General features: G+C 42.2%; 1 protein-coding gene across 1 annotated transcript; it reads left to right on the forward strand.

Moving 5' to 3' along the window:
- LOC118420710 lies at window positions 1–15,357 on the forward strand. The gene is made up of 5 exons (XM_035827662.1): window positions 1–278; window positions 8,690–8,859; window positions 9,211–9,332; window positions 10,721–10,828; window positions 11,907–15,357. Exons 1-5 carry the CDS (start codon window positions 54–56, stop codon window positions 12,530–12,532), a joined length of 1,251 nt encoding a protein of 416 aa, XP_035683555.1. The 5' UTR covers window positions 1–53; the 3' UTR covers window positions 12,533–15,357.
- The last annotated feature ends 4,452 nt before the right edge of the window (window positions 15,358–19,809 follow it).

Raw genomic sequence — 19,809 nt, forward strand, 5'->3', positions numbered from 1 at the left:
TGCATCTCATTAGCATAATAAAGCAGCGGGCAACGACCTGGGACCGAAGCAAAATGGCGTCTCTTGTGACGGAAGATTGCGAGGGGATTTTTAACGATCGCGATGAGGCGCAAGACGAGGTGGACGGAGCTCCTGCGAGCTACGGGACGAGGGGAATCTTCTTGGGGAAGGATGCGGACATCCCGCCGAAGTATTTCCTGCACAAGATATTCTCTCCGTTCAGCGAGGGGATGCAGAGTTTCCAGCGCCGTTCGGAGAAACCGCCAAAACTCAAGTTGGTACGGTCCGATTTTCAGCTTCCTCTTTCCTGGGTTTTACCCCAGGATTTGGGGATTTTAGATCGAAATCTTGATCCCAAATATGTCGTGTTAGACTTAAAAGACACATTTATACTTGAATAAGGCTAGAAAACTTGTATGCTTTGGTAACGTTAGCTTGTATGGCTATAAAACGCCCTAGCGGATGTGTTTTTGTGGGAGGGGGGCCGACCCACTTCACACGGATCTCTCCGCTCCAGTGGATCGAGGAGGTTGGATAAAGCTTCACGTTTATTCCGCTAAATTTGATCCCTCGCGGCGGGTTGAAATCCCGATAAAGTCCCGGCTTTACACACACAAACACGGCGTGTTGGGTAGGGTTTGTAGCACGCGGTGTTGGGGGATGTTTAGGTTAATCTTCCAGGCGGAAATCTCGCCAAGTGTCTGCCCCGCTGCTCGGCGTGTGGCGGGGCTGACCCCGTAAGTTCCCGGGATGGTTCACCGATGTCTGGGCGGCAGCCCGGCGGGGCTATGGGCACCGTGTCCCGTAAATTATGTCACGGCGTGCCGGTGTGTTGTTCTGCAAGTGCACTGCATATTTACCGATGTCTACATGCTAGTTTGTCGGGCTTATAGCCGACTTGGTCCCGTGATTTTCAACACTATGTGCCGGTGTATACAATGCTGCAAACCAGGCACGTTCCGGGGTCGTTCCCGTAGATTTGTTTCAGGTATTTACCGGGTTTTCAGATACAGCTAGGTGGGCCAGTGTCGAGGTTGGTGCCGTAAGTTTCCCCGGATATTTACCGATGTGTACTCGGCACCCCGTCGGGCCTGTGTGTACACATCTCCCGTGGAGACCCGGGTTGGGTTACCGCAAAACCACAGGGGACCAAGAGCTAACCACAGCGTGAAATCCTGATTACTACAGACCACACTGACACCTTTCAATCAGTCAATCAATCAAGCTTTATTTCTGTACACATCTTCAATTCTTTGCCATGAACCACTATTGATTTTTGATTAATTTTAAACCCTAAATCATTAATTAACAATTGTGAAAATTATCAGTATTCATAGTTCAGTGTAGGCATCCTTCCATAGTATTCGTAGTTACACATTTACTAGGTAGAAAAATTCATATTCCTAATGTACTAGTAACTAGACAAACCTTCCATTGTAATATATATCCATCTTTTTTTTAATCCATCTTTAACTGAAAAGCCAGAAGTTGAATTTATCTCATGAGAAGTTTCCTTTTTATCAGTTAGATGTTTTGTTGTGACCTGTACACTAAAGGTCTTCATTCAGTCATTAAACGTCTGTGGGGGTCCCTAGCAGTCTTTATTGCAAAATATCAATATTGTAAAAGTTCAGCTGCCAAACACAAACTCAGTTCCAGAACTGGGGAACAGGAAATGAAGTCAGCAGTCTGAAGGTCACCACATGAACTTGACCTTTGTAAGAAAGGACAGGTTCAAAGGAGAATTGGATTACACAAACCTTATCACTCAGATCTCAGGTTTCAACTGTTGATTTCAGCAGATTGTATACTCTCCCAGCAGAGGTTAGGCTCTGACTGTTTTTTGCCGCTTTTTAAGTGTTTTTATCAGGCTTTCTATTTTGTATCATTTTCTCGTGGCTACAACACATAAAGAAAACAATACAAAGTAGAAAGCCTGAAAAAACGGACCCTAAGTTCTGCTTGGAGGGTACAGATTGCTGGTTGATAACAGTCAGATTGTAAGCTTCCAATCTTTCTTAGGCCACAGGAATATATTTCATTGGTACTTGGGCATTATGAAGGGAAAATTTAGCTTAGTAGTCTACAAGTAGTGGTCAGGATGGAATCAAAAGGCTTGGAATAAAACTTGCATCTTACTACATGTGTATTTACTGCTAAAACTGTGTGTACCAAGGTACAGCTCTCATGTAGGGCTGTGTACCTAAATACCCGTACCTATACCGTACGTCCGTACCTATAAAATTGTTTAGGTACAGGTCCAGACCTAAACTTCTGTGTACCTGTACCTAAATACACAAAATCACTTTTGAACACCACTTTTTGAGACTAACGATAAGTAAATCCCCCAAATCAAAGATAACAATTTGATCATTTTGCAGTTGAAAATTAAGAAAAATTTGTTTTGAGGTTCAAATATCTAAATCCTCATATAAAGATGTCAATTTCTCACTAAAAAAAGACAGCTGGCTACATTTATAACTTGCAGTGATTGATCAAACTTGTTTAGGTACAGGTAAAGGTCCAGGCCTGTACCTAAACCTGTGTACCTGTACCTAAAACTTCTGTAGGTACACAGCCTTACTCTCAGGTTATTTCTTAAATTTCCAGTTTGGCCTCACCTTGTCTTCTCTATGATACTAGGGTAGGGAGACCTGTATAGTGTGCTATGATGCGTGATGTATTTATTATTGAATAATTCCATAAATGCCCTTTGGGAGAGTAAAGTACATATTGCTTTTGGCATGGCTCTATGTGTGGCTGTGTTGGGTGATGTGGAATAATTTGACTTTGAGACTGACAACTTTTTGACTACATAATCCCATATGCTCATAGTCACCCAGAAGGCTGCAAGACTAGCTACTGGCACCTTTTATTGATAAGCTCTAATTATGTCAAATGGTACTATATCATAGCACAGGGGTGAACAAGAGTGATAAATTATGATGAACAACCTAACCTACAATCTGGGATTGAAGTAGGATGGTCTATTAGTATTATATCATTTTACTGGCCGGACTGTCCTCACAAATATTGAATGTTTACCACCCTTGCAGTCGGCTACTTCACAATCTAATGTACCAAAAGGGGGTCACTAGGGGTGAAAATTCAACTCCATTTTATTCTTTTTTTGTTGTTAGCAGTTCAAAGGTACACACCTTGGGCATACTATCCTAAAGGATCTCCGCACAACGAGCTTTTATAACTTCGGTACATGGGCTTTTATAAAGGGATCACTAGGGGGGTACGGACGCTACAACTGTAGAATTACTGCAACTGCAGCATACTGTATATTCAACATTAGAACAGAAAATGGGTGTTTTATCCTTATCTTCTTGTATGATTAGCATTTGCTATGCTAGAAAATCAACTCAAGTTGCAGTATGACTATGTTAGGTCATTTTCTGGTCATCTGTTACTAAAGCAGCTATAATGATATGCGGGTATTTTGGCTTGAAGCAAAGATCAACTACTATAATTCTTAATCCAGGCACCATAGTAGCTAAATTTTGGTGGTTATCTATACTTATTGGGCTTCTACATAAAATTACAACAGATATAGTGTATAACATAACATAGAATCTTTCATATGACCATTAATGAACATTTCAAGGGGGGTACGGACGCTACACAATTATAGTAAAGACTGGTAGTGAACAATGGAATTAGCCCACTAAACATGTCCATTTTCTAATAATCATTAACTATTTATTAATTGAAGCATCCATTAATGCTACTGCAGCAGTTTAACAAAGAAAATGAGAATATGAATATGCCAGTTGAGATTCCACCCAGTTGGATCTGTACTCTACTTTTTGATAACAGGAATACTGATAGAAGATTTTACAGAATCTGTGATAAAGAAGTGATGGTTTACATAAAAGAATATAACACAGTGCTTCCCATGCCATCAAACCAGCAATGTATACTTGCATCTTTCTTGAATACATGCTATGTACATATTGGTTTGGACAAGAGAAACAATAGTGCAGGGGTACGGACGCTACACATTACATGCTATGTAATACTATGTTTGATTTATGCCTTGTATAATGTAGATCTACCAAACTGGTGTTCTTATATCAGCTAAACTCATGGGGGAATATCAAATATCATCTCACATCCATCTTTGGCTGCTTTGGAATGAACCATTTATGAAGTCTGAGGGGGTGTAGCAAATGTGGATTTGTGGAGGAAATCTCAGAAAAATGCAGCTCAAATTCATTGAAAAGTCACATTTTTAGAGAAAAAAGTTAACCAATCATATCTGTAAGAACTGTAATTAATGTATTGAATCAGAATTGTAGCAGTTGGACAGCAATTTTAACAGCATTTTGCTAAAAAGCTTCAAATGGGGGTACGGACGCTACAGGTGGGGGTACGGACGCTACAGGGGGTACGGACGCTACATTTTTATGTTTACGGTGCTATATTAGGCAGGGTTTTCAGGACAGCAATGGTTTAAAGGCTGTTCTAGTATGTGGTAATAGAGACCTCTAAACTGTCATAATCACAAGCTTGTGGGATTTACTTAGTACAGAAATTAAAGGGGGTACGGACGCTACAGATTTTTTTCGGAAAATGACATCCTGGACTTTGCTTGTAAATGATATGTCATAAGAGTGTGCTACTGATCTTATTCTACTTCTGACCTTATACACACATAATACCTTACTTTTACATACAAAGACAACACCAATATTACCAAACAATTAGATGCTACAGACTACAGATATATCAAGTTAAAATAACATTGGAATCTGTCAACATGTGGGTAAAATGGAAAAATAGTCCCTATGGAACCAAAAAATGGTCATGTCCTTCAAAAAAAGCATAAAATCACTAGTAGTCACATGACCGCATATCAAAAGCAAGTGGTTTCTAACTACCAACTACAATTTTTCTGTTAGATCAGAGGTATAAGAATTAGTAAAAACTGAATGGTCCCCGATAACGCTTAAAATTGGGCATTTTTAGGTTATATTTTGGTCAATATTTTTGCCAAATATTGACCGATTTACAAAATTCTTTTTGTGACATGTTCCTTGTTGTACCAGGTTTTGGGAAATGAATTTATAAAACAGCTATAGACTGTGTATCTTTTGCTATCAACTGATAACATGTCAGAAAAAAAATGGGTACATTAGATTGTGAAGTAGCCGAGTGTCTAGGAATGGACTCTAAATGGGTGATATTAGTATTCAGAAACCATGTTGTAAGGTCTACATTTGAACATGTGTCAGATGTCATTGTCATTTGGAAGACCTGATACATAACCTTGATATAATTGCGTTGTCTCACCTGGCTTTATTCCTCTTTCCCTTGTCATGATTTAAACTCATGCTGTAGTTGACCGAGCTGGCCACCTATTTTTACTCTAGGATTAGGTCAAGCCCGACTGGCAATTCAAAATTAAGATGATTGCGGATTGATTCTTGTGCTCCTTAATCTTGGAACTACGGTTTCTTGAGATGTTGAAGGGCTTGAAATTCATTTTTGGAAATTAGTGCACATCACACAGGTGCATCTAACCTAAAAAGTTAGGTGCACAGGATAGATCTTGAGTGCACAACATAAGATAAATGTGTTCTCTCAGTCAAAATAAACCGCACAGCTCCACATTTGGGTAAAGAAAGTGCACATGAACTATGTATTTTCAGCACTGTGTGGCTACTCTCCAAGCAGAGGTTGCTGGGGAAAATCATGACCCTTTCCTTGTAATATTATATGCCGTCTTTTTCGATCAGCCTTCCCCGAAAAAGACAGCATACAAGGAAAAGTTTAGAATTTTCCCCACCAACCTCTTCTTGGAAAGTATGTGTACCAGTCCTAGGGCTAAAATTCTAAAGCATGTTCTAAAAGCATGTTGAGTCCCTTGTTGTGGAGAGCTGATTGTTCCCTGCAGGTTCATTAGCCACACATCAAACCCTCCAGACAAAATGGTTTCAGACTGACATGAGATGAGAGGCTGTTGTTATTGTGTAGTTCTGTTGAACCGTAAGGTAGACAGCCTATCGTTTCATACCTGGGCTCGACAGAAATAGTTAGCTGGTTTTTGTATTCTGATTTTTAAAAGGACCTACATTTGGAGCAGAAAGTTGGGACTGTAGAAAATATGACATGAGATGAGAGGCTGTTGTTATTGTAGTTCTGTTGAACCGTGAGGTAGACAGACTATCGTTTCATACCTGGGTACAACATTTGTAGTTAGTTGGTTTTTGTATTCTGATTTTTTTAAAAAGGACCTACACTACATGAAGGACAATATGTTGGGATTGTAGAAAATATTAATATGACATGAGAAGAGAGGCTATTGTTATTGTGTTTCTTCGTTGAACCCTAAGGCAGACAGACTATTCATTCATAATCATACCTGGGCTCAGTAGAAGTAGTCAGTTGGATTTGAATTCTGATTTCAAACTGGACCTCGGCTACATCTAGAGCAGAAATTGGGATTGTAGGAAAATAGGAGCAACTTTCAATTTTGCAGACCAAATAGACTGTTAGTGTTATGAATTACTTATGGAATGTAGAGAGGTGTTGATTTTGGAATAGATTGTTTTGGTGTTCAGAGGTCACAGTAAGTTAAAACGAGGGGATAGGCAGGCAGAAGACATCTAACAAATTTTTGGTGTGATTGTAAGTTCCCGACATAGAAATCGTGTTGCAAAACTGTCCCCGTTACACAGTATGTAGTGCTAAGTAACGTGAATAGAAACAGTAAAAAGATTGGTGATTCCATGGTTATGTCATGAGACACTTGTGTGGTACATTAACAGAAATGGGAAGGTTAGTAGAAACGCAAGTGAAGAGCGCAGTACCAAGATAAGATCGCAGAAGCGCGTTTCTTTAATCACGCTGTCTGGTCGATATCGCCATGGTAACGTAGCACTACGGGGATTTGATGTAAGGGCATAAAACACATTTCCCTTCACAGTCTGCTGGGTTATGACTGATGGAACATGCTGATATCCAGACTGGGGCCGCAGCAAGGCAGCTCACTGGTTCTCACTGTCAGACATGTAAGTCTGGTGGGTTATGAGTGATGGAACATGCTGATATCCAGACTGGGGCCGCAGCAAGATATTTCCTTGGTTCTCTGACAGACATATAGATTTACTAGAGAGGCCAGGTTTTCGACAAAGATGCCGGATGTTTCCAATGGTAAGCAAAAAGAAAAGTTGTCAGAAAAGACATTCTAAAAATCCAGTTGTCAAACATGCAATGCTCTGTTTGCAAGATGATATAATATAAAGGCCAGTACGTAGAAGTCAGATACTACTTCATCAAACAGATTTCTTTGAAGCAAAATTGTTTTGAGTATTGCCGATTCATAAGTTTTTATAGACAGTCAGGTTCAGAATCTACCTGATCCTCTGGACCTGGACCGTACCTGAATTCTCTGTACCAGTACCCACCCTAGTGGTCCTACAGTCAAACCTGTATTAGGGGCCACCTCTACAGAGGGGCCACCTGTCCATAGTGGCCACTTTTTGTCGGTCCCTTGGGTATTTTATCTACAAGTTGCCACCTCTATACAGAGGCCACCTGTCTATAGTGGCCAAATTTGTCCGGTCCCTTGAGTGGCCACTACAGACAGGTTTGACTGTATACTTTTTTCCATTGACACAAGCATTAAGATTGAGAAACAGTCCTCTACAGTGACCACCTGTCCATGTGGACCAGATTTTACCTGTTCTTGGGCAGTTTTTGACTGTATTTATAAAACAGAGAAGCAGCCAGTAGAATTAGTGTGTCCTTGATGGAGGCATAATCATGTTTCATGTGATGATTATTAATTTTCGGTACCGGTACCCACCCCTAGTGGTCCCTATATTTTTTTTTCCATTGACACAAGTATTAAGATTGATAAACAATCCCGTATAGTGACCGCCTGTCCACGTTAGATTTTATCTGAGTACATGTAGTTTTCTTGGGCAATTTCTGAATGTGTTCACAAAATCAGAGAAGCAGCCGGTTAAAATATTGTGTCCTGATGTTGGCTTAATCATGTTTCTTGTGGTTATTAATAATGCATAGTTCTATCCCATGTCTGTATGAGCGTATCCAGCATCCACAGTGTATGAGTATGACCTAGAGGTCACGCCATCGCATGACAGAAGGGTACGACAAGCTGGGGGAATTTGTATCAGGGAATAATATGAAAAGTCTACTAGTACATGACTTACAATATTAGTTACATGTTTGGATGCTTTGATTACGAAAAAATTTGACATTTTCCAACATGGAATCAATAAGTGTGAATTTGACATAATATTTCATTTCAATAATGCTAGTGATGTGTTCAAGATTCAGGCTTATTATGACCATTATAAAGATTGGTTTTATCATTAAAAAAAAACTCCTTGGTTTTATCGAATCTCCCACCCCCTGAAATCTTTGTGTGCAGTTCCATTACAGCTTCACATAGACTGGGGCTGTTCCACATCACCCTATAGTAGGGGTGGGCAGGTTAGGACCTCACTCTTGCTGACACTGAGAATCTTTATATTGCTTGTTCTCCCCTGAAACGATTGTGTGTTCTTCCTCCACAGCTTCACAAAGACTGGGGCCATACCATGTCGCCCACAGTGGCGGGCGTGGGCAGGCTAGTACCTGTCTTACTGACAGAGAATCTTTAAATACTGCTTGTTCTCCCCTTAAACGATTGTGTGTTCTTCCTCCACAGCTTCACAAAGACTGGGGCCATACCATGTCGCCCACGGTGGCGGGGGAGGGCAGGTTGGGGCTGGTGTGCTTGGAGCCACTGGGGCCCCTGACTCTGAATGAGGACCATGCCAAGAAGGTCGCGGAAACCATCTTGAGTCAGGCGAAGGACGTACAGTGTGAGCCAATCAGGTGAGGCCTAACATAATACGAAGACCAATCAAGTGATCAATAACATCACATACTGTTTACATTAATACATTTTCATTGGCTTTATTGCAAGTTCATGCCTGATGGATAATTGCAAAGTAAAACAGTAGTATACAGAATTGTTTACTTAACAAAGAAGGAAATTGAAATATAGATAAATTGAAATGGAAATGACATCCATTCTTGCTCTGGCTTGTCTATCTGAAGTGTTTGACTTCTTTTCCGTATGCAGTTGAATTGTACAACATTTTCATAGGTTTTAAGCAAGTTGGTTGGATGATAAATAAATCTGCTGATTTAAAACAGTCATTTTCCTTTCTGCCTCCCTTCTAGGTGGAACCCTACCGACCTGCTGTACCTGTTCAAGGACAACGAGGCTTACCTTGACCTTGGGAAGGCCTTCAGCAACGGGCAGCTGGACGAGGTCATGGGGTTCAAGGTCGTCAAGATAGAACGTAAGTCAGAGAAGACAGACACTATGTACAGTATATACAGGTTAATTGTACCGGGGAAATTCCCCTAGCTCTTTTTTACAATCACGATGAACAGTGGATCACAGCTTAACGTCCCGTCATAACGACTGCAACCCTTTCTGGCACCGTGCATGTTGGGTGAGCGACACAGCCGCAATCGAACTCACGGCTTCTAATTCCAAAGGCAGGCCCGCTAACCTGGGGGTCTAAAGTGGGGCCGCGTAGCACAGTGGTAGTGTATTCGGCCCGTGACCGAGATGTCGCCGGTTCGAATCCGCCTGCCGTGTTGCCGGTCTTGTGCCCTTGGGAAAGGCACTTTACACGACTTTCCTCACTTTACTCAAGTGAAAAATGAGTCGTCCCTCGGATAGGACGTTAAATGGAGGTCCCGTGTATGGGGAGAGCCATACCCCACGCACGTTAAAGAACCCCCACACGTGCGATGGTGCGGTGTGCGTTGGTGCAAATCCTTCTGTCGGAAGTTGGTGATTCACTTCAAATCACCCGGATGGAGGCCTGGCGACCTCTGTCTCGTATCAGCCACATGGTGATCTACATCATTCACCCGGACGGGTGTGTCACCCCGTAAGGGGCGGTATAACCCGTCGTTGTGCGAACATGTGCGAACATGTATATAGGGCTCCCTTGGAAATCAGTTACTACGTTAACTGAAGGGACTACCCTAAAAGATCAATAAAAAAAATAAATAAATAAATAAACCATTCATTGGACAAAGCCACAGTACCCTGTGAAGACTTCTGCTTGTGGTTTTACAATGCATCTCCCCACATTGAATCTTGTATGTGCCTGTGCTAGTTTCTGCTTCAACCCTAACCTGCAAGTAGATTTACCAATGGCATAATGCAGTATCAAAAGCTGGCCAACACCTCCATTTTAGCTGGCTTTCGACGTTGATGACAACATTATATATGGCGGTGTACAAAATACTTTTCTGTGCCAAGTTGCAAAGTGTGCAACCTGGGGCAAAAACTAGGTTGCACAACTGAATTTCAAGTTGCACCACCTACAATTCACAAATTTCTGAAAAAAGGTACAATACATAACCTTTTACTTTCATGTTAGTTATAAGCATTTTAGTTTCAAACTAAAAATCAAGTAAATTGACAACAAAATCGAGTTCTGAGGCTCAAAATCTAAGTTGCACCCTGTGCAACCTGAGGTTAGAAGTAAGTTGCACCAAGCAAAAAGTGGTTGCAATGTGCAAGTGTGCAAGTGGGTATTTTGCACGCTGTATGGAAAGCTTCACATTGTACAATACATGTCTTTGTGCAGTTTCTGTTGAAATATAAAAACGTAAAAATCTTCTGTTGAAATATAAGAACCTGAAAATCTTCGCTTGTTATCCCCAGCGGCCATGTTTGTGAACCCGCCAAAGTGTCTGGTGGAGGTGGAGACAGCTGCAGGGCAGGGGGAGGATCTCCAGGGGGCGCTCATGCACGTCATTGCCCCATTCTCAGGTGAGAGTCTGTTTTGTGTGTTTAACTTTAAGTGTGTGTATGGGGAGATAGGATTCATATTGGTTTAATGGCTTTTTTAATGCATTTGTGCTGGGAAGTCCCTAAGTCAGAAACATGAAGCTTAGGCAAGTTTGACTAACTGACTCAATGAGCTCATTGTTGAGCTTCTTGTCCCTTGCTCTTGTCTCATGCTCAAAAAATGAATGCGAATAAAATAAAAGATAACTGACTCAATAGGAAAAGCAGGAGTTAGAAAAGGCTGGTCGGGAAATTCCCAACTGCATTTAGGCTGGAATGGTTTTGATGCACTGACACTGGGAAGATCCCCTTCTCTCTTCTATAAGTGCAACTGGTTCTTACATTTGATCAAAATGTGTCTCTCCTATAAGTTTCTAACATGGGTGCAATGGCCTAGTGGGTAGAGTGTTCACCTTGCATTCAGTAGGTCGTGAGTTCGATCCCCGGCCGAGTCATACCAAAAACTTTAAAAATGGTACATGCTGCTTTCTCTGCTTAGCACTCAGCATTCGGGAAAGAGTATGGAAGTTGAACACACACCACTACCAGTGGACTAGCCCCCTGCTGTAGTGATTGCGTTGTGTGGCCCAGGTCTAATGAAACAGAGATGGACGCCGCCCTATGCGCCATCAGGCGCGGGAAGGGTTTAACTTTCACTTTAACCTCTAACATGGGACTTCCATTTACCATCCTATCCAAGGGACATACCTAGTCAAAATAGGTACTCATTGAGTGAAGTTAGGATAGCTTGCCATACTAGATGCACCATTGTTGAAATTTGAAGTTTTAAAGTTCCTGTTTACTTGTGCTTTCCCTTGTACATTTTGACTGTGATTAACAAAAGGTTTTGTTCTTCCTTGAAATAGTTGAACTGTAATTTCCAACACAAAAATTGGACTCACCCAAATTTTTGACTGCACAGCATCGGTCTTTGTCAAGGAATGAACAATCCACTGCTGTCATGACGTCACATTATGCAGATATGAAGAGGTTTTGATGTTGTGTGTGGTTTTGGTGCAAATCTCTGGTTTAATTTTCACAAAATTGTGTCTTTCCGCAGGCGCGTTCCCATTCCTGACAGTGAGAGAAGCCAACTCCACAGACAACGGTGCCAGTACCAGCAACAACAGGGAAGAGGGACCCCCTGCGAAGAACCGCCGCACCGAGGACGTCGTACCTCCCATCTCCCTCACCCTCTCCTTCCCCGGAAATATGCAATCCCGCGCTACTCAGGTCAGCGAGAGGCTCGCGTCGTCATGGAAACGGGTGAACTTTCCCGACCAGACGGACACCGACCCAGCGTTTTACGTGGACGAACGACACGGGCTGCCCGCGGTCGGGATCGCGACGGGAGCGGCTGCAGCGGGGGTTAAGATGTCGGTCTTCGTCCAGGACGAGACGAAGTTCGCGGAAATGGCGGAATTCTACGCGAAGGTCCTGGGCACGGACGCGATGGAGAGAGTGACGAAGGAAGGTCAGACCAAGGTCAGCATGTTCCCGCTGTCGGCGCGGGCGGAGTTTTACGTGATTCGGCAGCCGGGGCTGAATCTCAGGACGGCTTCCAACTTGACCCTGTACTTCCTGGTGTCTGGTTTCACGCTGCCCGGCAGGCGGGTCGGGGACGACCACATGGAGGCCACTGACCCCGAGGGCAACAAGGTCATGCTGTTCACAGTCGGGAAGTAGTGCAGAGTGAGCAAAACAAGACATTCGTGAGGGGGGGGGCACAAGGGAGCAATACAAGAAAATTTTGGGGATATAAGAAACAAGACCAAAAGATGAAACTGTTGGGAGCAGAAAAAAAGAGGACCAAGGGAGAAGAACACCAAATTGCCAAGACAACCAAGTGGACCTGTCGGACCAAGAAAGAAACAGTCATGCTTTTTTACAGTCGTAAAGTAGTAGTGGGGTGGGAGCAAGACAACCATATGTTGTGAGGAGGAGGGAGGGCAAACAAAGCCAAGTTAAGAAAACGAACCACCGAACTATGATGACCATGTAGCAAAGTAGCCAAGTTTTGGGGGGGAGGGGGGTGTCTTGTGAAGAGATTGTCTCAAACCTGTGTCAAGTGTGTATACCTAGTTTCCATCACCATGACGATCATGGATTTTAGTGCAATTAGTGATTTTGAGAATATTTTAAGGAACAATCACAATGTTATTACGATGTGTCCTCAATCATGCAACAAGTTTTTATGCTATTTTTGTTGAAAGAACAGCCACTGTAGAAAGATTTTTTACAAATCTATTGATACCTTATGCAAAATATGCCTTTATGCAAACTCATGTAGAAAGACTCCTTGTCAGTTGGAAGTACAGTATGTTTATCACTATATGTTTGACTTATTATATGAGCTGTGAGGCATGTTTTGATTTAAGTCTTGAACTTTCATGAATTTTATTTTTTTTGCTGACTGTTACCAACTGTGAAACTTTACAGAATTGAAATTGTTTCTAAGCTGTTTTATTTTAACGCTGATGAAAGTTCGACATCCAAGTGATAAGATACGCCAAATAGCAGTTACTCAAGCAACTGGATGCAATTTTGGAAATTTATATTTTTTACTTGTTTTAAAAGGAGACTGTAAACTTTCACTTAGTGTGAGTAGGAAAGAAGTATTTTAGTCTCAGCAATCAGAGCACTGTATGTAAGGCAAATGAATTTGTGTTTTTTGTGGAGGTCATGAAGTTCATGCTTTCTAGGCAGAGATCAAGTCAAAACCTTTATGTAGATTGTGTCACAAATCCAAATTAGATGTTTAAAGCTTCAAGTTTTTGTGTCATGTGGCAGCTATGAGAAATTCAGGCCACCCCTGTTCATTTCCCAGGTTTTTAGACATTACAATCAAATTGTGTAAAAAAAAAGTCAAGGTAACTAGTGAAAGATGTCAGAAAATTGACTACTTACTGCCTGAAATTGTGTGTACCAACCAAGTTACAGATTTCCCCCCCAGACTATATTGATATGGCAATTTTATATTCCAATTCTCCATTTCTTCAATTTTTCTCAAATTTGAGAAAGGCCTAGCCTAACCTAAAGAGATGATCCAAAATTATGTCTGACTTTTTGCAAACTTGCCATGAGTGTATTTTCCAGCATTACCTTACGTACCAAGTTTGTGCAATTCTGCAAGACTCTTCTTTGCCTTTTTAACCCTTCCAAGCCAACCTCTGCTGCAACCATTGCAATGTTGGGTGCATAGATGCACCCATGGCAGGGAAAAGGTTACTAGTACTTAGTAATTGTGGGAAGCTGACACACACGAATTACTACTAGTACTGCCTACATAATGTAAAGATTCCCATGTTATACTATCATGTACTGTACTGTAGTCATCCTGTGTTGTACTTACATGTAGCCTGTGTTAAACAATCTCTCACTGTCGGGCTGATTCAAGGGGCTGGACCAGTGGAAGGGATGCTATAAGCATGATTTAGTCAGGCTAGAGTTGTACAGGTTGGGAGCCAGTCAGTGATTTGAGCCGCTTTCAAGACTTAAATGGGACTTTTTATTCCCTCATATGTACAGAGTATATGGTAGCAGTGTAAGATATACCATGTATATAATGGGGCATGAGAACTGATAAACGTGTTATTGGTAGACTTAATACAATACACGATACAGTTACACTACATGTTAGAGTTGGAGAGTAGTTGCAAGGGATGGTCTCCAATCTGCACATTGTTTACAAGCAAAATTTCTTTACCTACATGTACATTTGTATCAGTGGTCTCCATGATTTAGACTTAAAAGCTGTTACTTAGTATGATTTTGTTGTGACATGATTTTTGTATGTTTTGTATCTGTAGTGGAAAACAGCAGCTCTGTTGTTTATGAGTAAGTGATGAAATATTTTTGTTCCTACTTTCTGATGCAATAGAAATTACTTTTGTAATAGGAACTTTTCAAAGACTATGTGAAGTTTTTCTTTTCTGTAAGTCAATTTGAAAGAACCACTATTTTGGAAAAAAGTAACATTCCGTAATTTATATTCTGCAGCTGATTGAAAAACTGACAAAGAGATACGTGGCGACAAAAAATGTTTTCAAGAATAACTGTTTTAATGTATGTAGTGGAATGGCCTAAAACAACTTTTTATATTGATTTCAGCAAAATTTATGGCACAAACATCAAAGTTCAGTAGTTGTGACCAAAAAAGGAAACAGTGGATCATGGCATAAAGTACTTGTATGTGTGAAAATTGTAAATATAACCAGGTCCTAGTTTCTTTCCAATCGTTTTTGTAGTTTTCATAATTATGTCATTTCATGTTATTTTGTTTAGAGTATTCACCTAGACGAAATTTGTTCATACTGTTCCATTTTTGTCAGTCATACATGTATGTATGTATGTGATAGATTAGCAATGTAAAAAATTGTGTGTGTTTTTTTTCTACACCAGAATAGGAACTCGCAGGCTCGTCATGAATGAAGTGTGTTTAGTCTTAGTATACAGGAGCCTGTTGACAATAAACACTCCGAGTATTCCTACTTTTGGGAAGATTTGTCAAACATTTTGTTGGTTTCTGTCTTTTCGGGGGTGAGTACTGCAGTGTTTAGCAGGATACAAATGATTACGTCACGATCTTTCCTACCAACATCTGCTTGGAGATTATCCTAGAAGGCAGCACAGTACACTTCGCGGGTTATTTAGTACTTTGTCATCGTTTAGTCTACTTTTAGTTTTACCAATGTTGTGTTTAACTTGAAGTGAAACTTGACACTTATATGAGTCATATTCTGTCATAATACCGTGGATATCATGTTTCATGACATCATCTTCAGGATATGGTCAGAAAAAGACAATAGTTTTTTTTTTCATGGTAGTTGCCAATTAAAAGTTTTGCACTTCTTATTTTAAGAGTGAAACAAAAGCTCGGGTTCAACATGAAACTCCAGATTCGATAGCAAAACGTTAATGGGCAGGCAGACAGCCTGCCTTTGACTTGTCAATCCATCATCCGATCTGTTCCTAATCCATCACTCAAATAGAATTCAACTGTTGCTTACAGAGTGGAGTAACGCGTTTTTGCCCGTTCTTAAGGTTCTTTTGCGCTGTCGTCATGTGAAGTTTCCTTTTCCTCCTCGGCTTTCCTCAGATCACGTGCATGCTCCTTGTAGCTGCGGGTCTTTTCGTGATCTTCAGCTTTTTCGCAAACTGTCTCGAGCTTGTCGAGCAGATTTAGAATAGATGGGTGTGTTTCGTCCGCACCATGGATGATTTTTAACATGTCCAAAGCATTTTCGTAGAGTTCAATTGCTTTCGTGTAGTCCGCGAGGTCTTCGTAAACTACCGCCAGGTTGCGGAGGGATGCAGCAATGGAACGATGCGCCGTATCTTGCCCGTGTATGGCTTTGTTGGTTTCCAGTGCCCGTTCTCGGTATAGGAGGGCTTTCTGATAGTCTCCTTCCTTGCGGTAAATTCTCCCAAGGCTGCCTAGTACCTCAGCAGTGTTAGGCTGTTCCTCGCTGTTTCTGAAAAATTCTTCCTTCATCTTCAACGCGTCTTCGTAGAAACCGATCGCCTTTAACGTACCTCCGGATTCTTCCAAAACTACTCCGATGTTTACAAGCAACATGGCGACATTACGTCGATATTGGATGGGTAGCTCTTGATGCATTCTAAGTGCCTGTTCATAGAACTCAAGAGCTTTCTCTTTATCGCCCCCACGATGCCACATGTACCCCAGGCTATTAAGAGCAAGAACAATGTCGGGATGGCGCGCGTCACCTCCATGTATTGCTGTCGTCATCTCGAGGGCCTGTTCGCTGTAGCTAATAGCTTTCTTGTAGTCCTTAAGGTGCGTCAATTCGCTTCCAAGGTTGTCGAGTGCTATGGCGATGGTGCGATGTGGCGTGTCGCTCCCATAGATAACTTTGTACATTTCTATTGCCTCTTCGTGGCAGCGTGCAGCCCTGACATGATCATTCAAGCCTTTACTGAAACAATGACCGAGGTTAGAGAGCGCTGTAGCGATATCAGGATGCGCTGTGTCTTGGCCATAGAGAGCTTTCTTCATTTTGAAGCCTTCTTCCGCGTATGCGATGGCCTTCTTGTAGTCACCTAGCTCACTCCAACATGATCCGAGGTTAACAAGTAAGGAAGCTGTATCTGGGTGAGCTGCATTTTCTCCATTGATGATTTTTAACATAGTCATTGCACTTTCAAAGTAGCCAATGGCCTTCTTGAAAGCACTACGTTGAAACCAAACCACCCCGATGCTACTCAGAATTTTAGCTGTTTCTGGATCTACTGCATCCTTTCCCAGTAACGCCTCCTGCGTCGCCAGTGCCTGTTCATGGTACTTAATGGACTTCTCCAGGTCCCCTAGCTCACCCCAGGCTTTTCCAAGGTTAGCATAGGTGTTGACAATCATTGGATGTTTTGTATAGAAGCCAGAAAGCTGCCAAAACTTTAGATTTTCTTCCCAACAACTGATGGCCTTCCTCTGATCACCGAGTCTTTGGTAAATCGTGGCTCTATGACCAAAGATAATTGCCGTTAAAACAATGCTCCCCACCGGACCGAAAAACCTTGAAAGAACATCTTTCCGTTCCTCCACCTCTCTCAGTGCCTCCTCTGTGTGAGATAATGCCTCCTTGAAATGAAAAAACTGATCACATATTTTTGCCTTAGCCAATGGAGACGTATCATAGAAAGTCCTTACTCCTATCACGGCTGCAATGAACCCGCCAGTGAGCCCCGCTCTGATTCCATCGATGTATTGATTTAGAGGAATAGCTGTGTAGTAATACCTGAACAGCATCTTCTGATCGGGTACGTGGAACACTGACTTGATTAGTGCCTGGCCGCCTTTGTCCTGCTGTCTTTGCATTGCTGTCAGGCCCGACAAGTTCTCCTTCTGGCCCCTGAGCTCCAGGTACGTCCGTAGTCTCAGCTCACCTGAGATGCTGACTAGTACCCTCAGATGATGGGCGTTTTCCTTTGTGACGACACCTGCGTCTTCCATTTGTTGAAGGGCATCCCAGACGCTTGTCGCATAGACACCCCAGAGAAGAGCCAGATTCACAACTACAACGGCGGGGAAACGATACATCTCTTTCTTGACGTCTAGCAGTTTGTTGGTGAGAGGGACATCCCAGTTCTCCTCTATGATGTTATGTAGAGAAACTTGTGCTAATGTAACGGCAACTGTGGTGTTACTTCCCTCAGTAAAGGTCCACAACTCTTGGACGACTCTTGCCATGTAGTCATCCACTAGTTCCTGATCTCCAGTCAGATAGCAGACGTACCTCAGTATTTCGGACAGGTGGTAACCATGGGCGAGGGCGACGTCATGGCGCTGAAACTCAGCCATGCCTGCAGGCGTTTGTATTAGACTGATGGCGTTTTTTTTCTCCGTCTTTTTTGTTCCAAATGGCGTTTTGCTGGCCCATGGCATGGCTCCGTCAAACGCAAAGCCGCGTGGAGTGACAGAGTCGTAGAACCAGCTATCTGCCGGATCCTCTGAGTAGAAGTCGTTGAGATACTTTATCGCCACGGCTGGGAGGATGGTTTCACCAAGGTTGATGGTTTTCAGGTACAGGTAGCAGGTGAGTTTTAGAAAATACTCTCTGTTCTTCATAGTGTCTTGGTTCTCCTCAATGAGGATGGCAAATTCCAGGTCTGAGTACGGAGTGACCAGTTCTGTAGCCTGTGACCCCAAACCTATCATAGCGTACAGACATGGAGGCGGTCCGATTGTTTTGATGCACTCTTCAACAAGATTTTTAATGAAGTTCTTTCTTTGTTCTGATATGTCCTTAAACAAGTCTCTTACAGATTCCGCTCGCTTCAACTCGACTTCTTTAACTGTAGGGTCGTCTTCATCATACTGGTACGGGTTGTGAACGTTGTGGATAGCTTCTAAACGTGCCTTGACTTCAGCCCTGAACTCGTCTAACCGCTTCTTGTGTTCGATGTCGGTCTCGTAGGGTGAAGGTTCGCAGTCGACGCCCACGGTGTAGTACAGAAACAGCCGTTCCGCCTCTTTGATGCAGTCGATCAGAACATTCTTGTCGCCTTTCCTGGCCAAGGCGGCGTTGTAGAGCGCCGTGGCTTTAGCGAAGTCCTGCCCGTCTTTTGTCTGTACTCCTCGTCTGACGTACACGGTCCCGAGTTTGCGCAGACACTCCTCTTCCTCTCTTAGTCGAGGTGACTGTCGGTCTGCAACAAATAACATACTTAGTTATCTTTCGCCTTGATTCGACCCCACCGGCTGGTATAGTAAGCGTTTGAGGGGCACGCAAAATAGGTTACTGAAAGGTATTTTCTTAGTAATCTGCTGTTCCCAAAGAACTTGCTTCTGTTCCAGTGTGTGTCGCCCGCAGTTTTTGTTTATATTTCACCCATACCACAGGTATAGGTTGAACTATCTTGCTTTTCCTGACGTTTCTTCTTCTCCCCTTCCTTCCCCTCCTCCCCTTCTTTTACCAAATTAAATTTGGTACAAGGATAGAGGGGGGAAATACCCAGGTGTCTTTGAATTTTTTTTCATACATCCTGTTTTATTCTAGAGATTTGGGCCAGTTTTAGACCAAAAGTGTGTATCTTGCCCCCTGTACCCTGGTGTTACAACCAAATGAGAAATTCAGTATATGGGTGTATTTGATAATTTGTCAAAGGAACCATGTATAATATTTGGCATAACCTACTTCAAATGATTTATTGGGGAGGTTTGAACTGAACTGTGAGCAGCGACACCTGTCCTGCAGTACAATGTGAACCTGTCAGAATTGCCCTGAAGAAAGTGACAGACGGTCACCGAAACGTCGGTAAGAATAAACCAATAGTTGTGTAAACAGAGACTCTTTATTCATTGACATAAGACTATTACTGGGACAGTCCATTCTTGCACGGAGGGGAATTTCTTTTAAAATGAGTTTTGGACAGGAGTGATGATTCAAAATTCCATTTGTTGAATGGAAGTGTTCTTGGACTAGTCTATTTTAGCTTTTTACATG

Source organism: Branchiostoma floridae, chromosome 8, assembly GCF_000003815.2.
Source record: "Branchiostoma floridae strain S238N-H82 chromosome 8, Bfl_VNyyK, whole genome shotgun sequence".
Classification (NCBI taxonomy): Eukaryota; Metazoa; Chordata; class Leptocardii; order Amphioxiformes; family Branchiostomatidae; genus Branchiostoma; species Branchiostoma floridae.

What these genes read in the sequence shown, in the direction of transcription:
- LOC118420710 (XM_035827662.1), top strand. Translation starts at nt 54, where the DNA reads ATGGCGTCTCTTGTGACGGAAGATTGCGAGGGGATTTTTAACGATCGC. An exon ending in GTACAGTGTGAGCCAATCAG is followed by an intron (nt 8,860 to 9,210) that starts GTGAGGCCTAAC and finishes CCTCCCTTCTAG; the next exon opens with GTGGAACCCTACCGACCTGC. An exon ending in CGTCATTGCCCCATTCTCAG is followed by an intron (nt 10,829 to 11,906) that starts GTGAGAGTCTGT and finishes GTCTTTCCGCAG; the next exon opens with GCGCGTTCCCATTCCTGACA.